We start from the raw sequence: 8,993 nt of genomic DNA on the forward strand, positions 1-8,993 counted from the left end.
GCTTCTGACCGGGCAAGAGAAGTTGGCAAGTCACCGAGTCTATCAGGAAGCCCAGAAAATCTATAGATTGAGTGGGGACCAAAACCGATTTCGGAACGTTGACCAGAAAACCTAGAGACTGCAAGAGTTCTATGGACCACTCCAGATGTTGCAGAAGCCTGAGAGGACAATCCGCCATAAGAAGAATGTCGTCCAGATATATGATCAGTCTGACTCCCCGCGAACGTAGATGTTCCACAACTGGTCTCAGTAATTTCGTGAAGCACCATGGTGCTGACGAAAGGCCGAATGGGAGAACCTGATACTCGTACCAACGCTCCAGCCATTGGAATTGGAGAAATCGACGATGGGGCTTGTAAATTGGGATCGACAGATACGCGTCCTTCAGTTCCAGACGGACCATCCAATCTCCCTCCCGAAGGAGATCCCGCAAAAGATGGATGCCCTCCATCTTGAAGTGTCTGTACACTACCCCGCTGTTGAAGTCTTTCAGGTTGAGAACCAGGCGAGACCCGCCTCCTTTCTTCTCGACCAGAAAGACTGAGCTGACAAAGCCCTTCGGATGGCGGTCGGTAGGAACAATCGCTCCTTTCTGGAGGAGAACTTCGATTTCCTCTGAGAGACAAGCTTGAGCGTGACGGGAAAAAAGCAAAGGAGGGGGAAGACGGGTTTGATGCAATGGGTGATAGAACTCTATTTTGAAACCCTGAACGGTTTCTAGCACCCATGCATCGTTGGAGATCATACGCCAATTGTTTAGGAAAAATTGCACTCTGCCCCCCAACATCACATCGCATGCTTGAATTAGGTTCACCTGTAGCGCCGGAATCTTGGTAATGGCCTTGTTGTCCACCTGATCGACCTTTGCCGTATTGACCCTTTCCTTTGCGGGATGGGTAGAAATTGGCACAAGTGGAGTATCCCGTGTCATAGTGTCCACCACGCTGCTGTGAGGCTCCTCTCTGGGACTGCTGCTGCGACCCACGGCCGAACGAGCGTCCCCGTCCGGCCTTGGCAAAAACCGGACGCATGGCCCGGCGCAAGGACGCCTGTGCCTTGTCAATGCCACTGAAGGCGGATACAAATTTCGTCAGTTCCTTTAAAAATGGTTGACCAGATAATAGGCCCTGCGCCTCTGGACCCGATTCCGAAGTTGCCAACTCTGCTAATTTGGGATCTAACTTGAGCAAAATGGACCTACGCCTTTCCGCAGAAACGGCGCAATTTACATTTCCCAGCTGGCAGACAGCCCTCTGTGCCCATTCAATGAGCTCATCTGGGTTCACGAGAGCCGAAGCTTCCTTAGCTTTGAAGCCTAGATCCAGAATTTTGGAAAGGGGACCAAGCATGTCCAGCAACTTATCCTGGCAAGACCTCCAGGAACGGTCCAGGCCCTTCTTAGGATCCTTCGAATATTTTTTGAGGTAGGTGACCATCATCGGGTCCACCTCCGGAGTTTCGGCTAGGTGGTCAGCAAGGTCAGGTCTCGGGCATTCGGAACGGAGCCTGGCCCGAACTGATGCCTCAAATGGTTGGAGAATGTGCGCCTCAATATAAGCGGCCACTGCCGGAGAGGGTAACCATGATGACGAGTTTGGATGGACAATGTCCTCTGGCTCAAAATTTAAAAGGGAAGGACGCTCAGGGGCGTCAACAAAATGTTCCTTGCGGAGACGCTTCTTGGGAGGGGGAGAATCCTGACCGGAAGAGGCATGAGCATGGTCTGACTCCTCCGTATAGTGTGACGCAGAAGATTTGGACGCCTCAGTAGCCAAAGTCTTCGCCAGCCTCTGAAAGTCAGACTTATGTGGTTTATGGGGCGATTTGGTGGACTTCTGGGAAGGAGGTAACCAACCCTGCTGCATCGCATACTGATTCAAATGGCGCTTCAGGGGATTTATAGCCCGAACAAGCGCCTTATTTACTGATAGTTGCACACCTTTATCCAATTCCTCCACCAGATTATATTCAAGAGAGTCATCCTCTTCTTCATTATAGAAACAGTCATCATCTGCGTCATAGTAATCCGCCATTGCACTGGAGTGCAGATATTCAGAGCCCACAAGATGACTGGCACAGATATGGAGTATCAAAGATACAATGAAGGGGGAGTGACCACTCCAAAGCAGGCTAATATGAGGTTGAATGAACCAAACTCAAGGTAAAACAAATTAAATGTGGAGGGAGACAAGCCTGCCGATCAAAAATCACTCTAGGCAGAGCCTATGCACACAATGTAGCAACCAAAGCACTTTCCTGTGCTCCGGCGTCGAACGGGGTCGAAAGTTAAAGGCTGTGGGCGTGAGCGCTGGAAAAGCGTTCCTTCACTGAACCGGCGTGAGGAGAAACAGAGCCTGAAGCCGGAAATAATGCAGCGCGCATGCGCGACGCTGCTGCCACTGAAACACCGGCTCGAGAGCGCTCACGCTCTCCGTGTGAGCCGACGACCCCTGCTCCCGCTCCCCGACAGCAACCGGGCACAAGCGGCCAGGCGCAGGGAGGCGAACACACACTCCCAAGAAGACACGCCGCTAACGGACGATATAAAACACCAGCACACACCAAAGAGGAGCCGAGTGCTCAAACACACACAAGCACCGCGCACAAGTAAACAAAGCAGCGGAGTACAAGGCAAGTGTATTAACAATTGTCAATAAAACAGCAATATCAGCAAATGCAGTAGAATAAATGTAAAGAGACTTAACTGGCTGCGGAGCAGCAAAGAAAGAGGAAGAAGGATTAGTGTTTGGACCTTTTATAGCATAATCTCTATGGTCATTCCCTAGTGTTCATGGGAAATGTAGTTTTTTGATTGTTTTTATTGGCTGCTGAGCATTTCATTAAAGAAATGAGAAAGCATAATCGGAGCCTCCTGTCCTGACATAGAATTGTATCTTTGATACACCAATATTGTTATTGTCATCTTGTGGGCTCTGAATTGCTACTCTTGAGTATCATGGCGGATTATTATGACGCAGAAGATGACTATTACTATGGGGATGAGGATGATGATTCTCCAGAACAGAATTTGGTGGAGCAACTGGATAAGGGTGTCCAGCAGTCTGTCAATAAGGCACTTGTTTGTGCCATTAACCCACTTAAACGTCATTTAAATCAATATGCGCAGCAAAACAGAGTTGGTTTCCTACGTCCAAGAAGTCCTCCAAGTCTCCTGTCAATCCCCACAAGTCTGACTTCCAGAAATTAGCAAAAACTTTGGCGGCTGAGGCTTCGAAGTCTTCTGCGCCTCAGGACACCGACGTTTCTGATGATGGGCATACTTCCGCTTCTGAACAAGACTCACCCCCGCCCAGAAAGCGTGTTCGCAAGGAGCATTTTGTTGACGCTCCTAAGCGTCCGTCAGTGTTGAACTTTGAGCCCGCGGATATCGTCCATCCTAATTCTTCCTCATGGTTGCCCTCGCCTGCTGTTGCAGCTTATGTTCAGGCTCATATTCGTCAGCCTTTTGATGCCTCCGTTAGAGCCAGACTCCGCTCTGAATGCCCGAGGCCTGATCTTGCGGATCATTTAGCGGATACCCCAGAAGTAGATCCCATGATGGTCACCTATTTGAAAAAATATGCTAAAGACCCAAAAAAGGGGCTTGACCGATCTTGGAGGTCTTGCCAAGACATATTACTTGATATGCTTGGTCCTCTGACCAAAATTCTGGATCTTGGCTTTCAAGCAAAGGAAGCCTCGGCTCTTGTGGACCCTGATGAGCTGATAGAATGGGCGCAGAGATCTGTCTGCCAATTAGGTAACGCAAATTGTGCTGCTTCCTCTGAGCGGCGCCGATCAAGTCTGTTAAAGTTGGACCCGAAACTAGCGGAGCTTTCGAGCTCTGAGTCTGGTCCTGAAGCGCAAGGTCTTTTTTTTGGACAACCTTTCTTGAAGGAACTTACCAAATTTGTCTCCACCTTCAGTGGCATTGACAAAGCACAGGCTTCCTTACGCCGGGCTATGCGTCCGGTTTTTGCCAAGGCCGGACGACATCGTGGACGCTCGTTCGGCCGTGGGTCAAACCAACAGTCCCAGCGAGATAATTCCTCTCAGCGTGGTGGAGGACACGACTCCGGCTATTCCACCAGAGCGAACTTCTACCCCTCCCGCAAGGGGAAAGGACAATATGGAAAAGGCCGTTCCGGAGGACAGCAGGGTCATTACCAGGACTCCAACTCTGCAGGTGAGCCTGATTCATGCTTGCGATGTGATTTTGGGGGGCAGAGTACAGTTTTTCCTCGACAACTGGCGCATGATCTCCAACGATGCATGGGTGCTAGAAACCGTTCAAGGGTTCAAAATAGAGTTCTATCACCCTCTGCATCAGACCCGTCTTCCCCCTCCTTTAAGTTTTTCCCTTCCAGATCAAGCTTGCCTTTCAGAGGAAATCGAAGTTCTACTACAAAAGGGAGTGATTCTTCCGACCGCCCGTCATCCGAAGGGTTTTGTCAGCTCAGTCTTTCTGGTCGAGAAGAAGGGAGGCGGGTCTCGCCTGGTTCTCAACCTGAAAGACTTCAACGGAGGGGTTGTGTACCGACACTTCAAGATGGAGGTCATCCATCTCATGCGAGATCTCCTTCGCGAAGGAGACTGGATGGTCCGTCTGGACCTCAAGGACGCATATCTGTCGATTCCGATCTTCAAGCCTCATCGTTGGTTCCTCCAGTTTCAATGGAAGGGGGTTTGGTACGAATATCAGGTTCTCCCGTTCGGCCTTTCGTCGGCACCGTGGTGCTTCACGAAGCTTCTGAGGCCGGTTGTGGAACATCTACGCGCTCGAGGTATACGTCTGATTATTTATTTCGACGATATTCTCCTAATGGCAGATTGCCCACTCAGGCTTTAGACTCATCTGGAATGGTCCATCGATCTTTTGCAATCTCTCGGTTTCCTGATCAACGTTCCGAAATCGGTCTTGACTCCGACGCAATCGATAGATTTTCTGGGTTTCAAGATAGATTCAGTTGCTTGTCAGCTTCTCTTACCCGGCTCAGAAAATTTGTTACATCAAGCGGGAGTTGACGTCTGTTATTTCCAGACAGACTGTGTCATTGAGATCGTTGGCACGTGTAGTAGGTCTGTTAGCGTCTTCCATTCAGGCGATCTTCCCGGGACCGCTGCATTACCGAGCAATGCAGCGTCTCAAGATTCAGCATCTCCGCAAAGGCCTCAGGTACTCGGATCAGATTCCTCTGTCGGAGGAGGTGAGGTGGGAGATGCAGTGGTGGCTGGACCACATGGAGGCCTGGAATGGTCGAGCTCTCTTCGGTGCGTCGCCGGAACTAGTGATCGAATCCGATGCCAGTCGCTGGGGTTGGGGAGCCCGCTGCGGCACAGTCTCGACAGGGGGTCGCTGGTCTCCTCAGGAGTTGTCTCTCCACATAAACTGTCTGGAACTCCTGGCGGGTTCTTTTGTGATCAAGTGCTTTACTCCCCACCAGTCCAACTGCTGCATTCTTCTCAGGATGGACAACGTGTCTGCAGTCCGTTATGTCAACAAACTGGGCGGGACTCAGTCCAAGGTGCTTGCGGAGATCACCAAGGATTTTTGGCATTCTTGCCTGCAGCAGAAGATCACTGTTATAGCAGAGTATCTTCCGGGTCGTCACAATCAGATTGCGGATTGGCATTTGAGGCATCTTCGGGACTTCAGCGACTGGAGGCTTCACCCTCGCGTGTTCCGTTCTCTTCTTCGGCGCTGGGGCCAGTGTCACATAGACCTGTTTGCTTCTCGCCTCAACACACAGCTTCCGCTGTTTTACAGTTGGAGACCGGATCCGCTGGCCCTAGCCACGGATGCCTTTCTCCAAGCTTGGCCCTCGACTCTGTGCTATGCGTTTCCCCCGTTCATGATGATCCCCAGGGTTCTGGCTTACGCCACACGGTTTCGAGCGGATCTGATTCTGATTACTCCGCACTGGAGGGCTCAAGCGTGGTTCCCGGTTCTCCTGGAAATGTGTTGCGCGGCTCCTCTCCTTCTTCCCCAGAAGTGGAATCAGTTGCCGGATCCTCTAGAAGGTCCGCATCCCCTGATTCTGTCCTGATCCCTCCGGTTGCTGGTGTGGCGGATCTCGGGGACCGCTGGACGATCCCAGGCATTTCTAGCGATGCTTCCAAGTTCATTAGTGAGGCCTGGTCTCCCAATACTCACAAACGATACAAGGGTGCTTGGAAACGCTGGTGTGATTGGTGTGTTCAACGGGAAGTTGATCCTGTTTCAGCAGATGTCTCTTTGATAATTAACTTTCTGGCATCCCTAGCCTCTTCAGGTCTGGCTTATAGGACTGTCAACAATTTTCGTTCCGCTATCTCGGCTGGCCATATCCAGATTGATGGAAAGCCTGCTGGTGAACACCCTTTCATTTCAAAGTTACTTAAGGGTATTCGTCTCTCAAAACCACCAACTCCTAAGTATGTCTCTTTATGGGATGTTTCCATCGTTTTGCGATTCTTGGAGGCATGGCCTTCTAACCCGTTGTTATCCCGTAAACAGTTGTCTGCAAAGTTGACCATGTTGTTGTGTCTTGTCTCTTGTAAACGTGTGTCGGATGTCCGTGCGTTGGACCTTGCGGGTCGCTGTTTAACGCCGGAAGGCGTTACATTTCGTCTTTCCAGGCGTACAAAATCTAACACTGAGGTGATCTTGTATCCCTCTTTTCCCGCTCATCCCAACCTTTGCGTTGTGCAGTGCCTCAAGGATTATGAAGTAAGTACTGCTTCTTTACGTTCTGATATGCAGGGTCAATTATTGATTGCTTTACAAAAACCTTTTTGCCCTGTGACTCCAGCTACTTTGGCACGCTGGGTAAGATGGCTCATGTCAGAGGCTGGCATTGATGTGTCTGTGTTTGGGGCACATTCTGCTCGTGGGGTGATGGCTTCTAAAGCTTTCTCCTTAGGTGTCACTCTTTTTGACATTATGAAGGCAGCGGATTGGTCATCTGACTCAGTTTTTAAAACGTTTTATTATAAACCCATTGTGGTGTGGCTCACTGGTTAGAGGCAGCAGACCCGGAAGCAGAGAACGGCCCGGGACCAGGGTTCAATTCCCGACACGGCAGGGTCGTGGACCAGGGTCAGCGGACTTGATAATTCTCGCCTCAGTGCCTACTCTAACCAGGGATCACACTCGGCAACTCTGGGCATTAGCTTGCCTTATCTCCACAACGGCCCCCCACATATGCCGGGGATGCCTGGTTTCACCTTGGAGATACCCAGTAGGGACCATCTCACAGGGATAGCCAGGACGGGTTCCCCAGCGGTCTACAGCGCCACGACGCCTCAGGGCAGCAGTGCGCTTTACAAGACACATTACATTACATTACATCATATTGCTTCTGTAGTGGTGGATCAGCTTTAAACAAGCATAATCGGAGCCTCCTGTCCTGACATAGAATTAAAAATTTGCAAACATACGTGACAAGCATTTTCAATTCTATTAAGGACAAGGAGGCGAGGATTATCCCAACCATTGTTCTTGACTTGCATTGTTATTTGCTGTACAATGTATTGATGATATTGCACAATTGTCTCTTCTCTTGTTTTTTACCCCCCCCCATTTTGCATTATTACTTGCACTATTTGGGTATTACGGCTCTATGTCTCTTTTCAGGTTCCGACCAGAAGTAGAGTTTGCCGGTCTCATCCGTCTCACCGTTCTTCTACTGTCTGCGTCCAGTTCCTTTGGATTTCTGCGGCGTGCTTGGCCTTATTCCTTTTGGTCTACGTTGGATTGCCTTTTGAACTTAAACTGTTTCCTCAACAAAGAAAGAGGAAGAAGGACTAGTGTTGTGCCTTTTATACTACATACTCTATGGTTCTTCCCTAGTGTTCATGGGAAATGTAGTTTTTTGTTTTATATTGGCTGCTGAGCATTTCATTAAAGAAATGAGAAAAGCATAATCCTCGCCTCCTTGTCATTAATAGAATTGAAAATTCTTGTCACGTATGTTTGCAAATTTTGAATTCTTGATAAATTCCAAACTTTACCGTCTTTGACTCTAACAGCATTAAGTAACACTTCCACCACCTGAGTTGGTTCATAAAATGCAGAGTCTCCCTTACGAATCCAACCAGGTTTTTTAACTCGTACCAAATCACCAATCTTAATTGGAACTTCCTTGGGTGGGGTGAGGGAGTGCAGCTGAGCAGTTTGCCAGGGCCGATTTTTGTTCCCAGTCCGGCCCTGGGGCCTTAATTAAATATATTTTAACTAACGTTCTTTTAGTTCATTGAATGACATCTCTTAGATCGTGCTGTTTAAATGTAAAAGTCGTTCAAATTTAAATGTAGAAAAAAGCCTGAGCTGTACAAAAGCTGAAGGTGTGCCTGCGGTCTGCAAAAGTATTTCCTGTGTCATTTCTTCTACTTTGTCGACCCGGAAGCAGCCGTCGCCTCCAGCGTCCTGGGCTCCAGCAGTGCGCAGGGTGACAGCTCGGAATACAGGCAGTAGGAACTCTAGTGACCTTCTAGTGACCAGTGGTTGCTAAGCACCGGAAGAAAACATAACAATGAGGATTTTAAACCGAGTGCACCTAAAGGACGGAGTGAAACCTGTCAAAGTTATGTATAGCAAAGCTGGGCGTAGTCCAATACCAACAGAAAGTTTTGTCTTCAGATAAAAACGAGGAAATAGCAAAAGATTTACATAGCTTCCAGATCCCGCCATGGGCCAGCTTCTGAGTATGATCAAAGACGCATTAATTGGCTTCTGTGGCCTCAAAGCCAAGATTGTGATGATGGGCCTCGACGCTGCGGGCAAAACCTCCATCCTGTACCAGCTGAAGCTGAACGAGGCGGTGGTTACCATCCCCACCATTGGCTTCAACGTGGAGACCGTGAGGACGGTGAACAACGAGTCCTTCACCATATTAGATGTGAGCGGTAGGAAAAACACACGGGCCCTATGGAAGCACTACTTCACCCACGCGGACGCGCTGCTCTTTGTGGTGGACAGCGCGGACACCGCGCGCGCCCCCGAGGCCCGGGCT

The 8,993-nt window shown here is 49.6% G+C and overlaps 1 protein-coding gene across 1 annotated transcript; it reads left to right on the top strand.

The window, feature by feature from the left end:
• Positions 1-8,669: 8,669 nt before the first annotated feature.
• Positions 8,670-8,987, top strand: LOC147665973 (uncharacterized; the record flags this gene model as incomplete). The annotated part of the gene is made up of 1 exon (XM_086949362.1): positions 8,670-8,987. A coding segment is annotated over exon 1 (318 nt), but the record flags the coding sequence as incomplete, so codon positions are not given.
• Between the last annotated feature and the right edge of the window lie 6 nt (positions 8,988-8,993).

This window comes from Lissotriton vulgaris, unplaced genomic scaffold (genome assembly GCF_964263255.1).
Source record: "Lissotriton vulgaris unplaced genomic scaffold, aLisVul1.2 SCAFFOLD_9714, whole genome shotgun sequence".
In the NCBI taxonomy this organism is placed as follows: Eukaryota; Metazoa; Chordata; class Amphibia; order Caudata; family Salamandridae; genus Lissotriton; species Lissotriton vulgaris.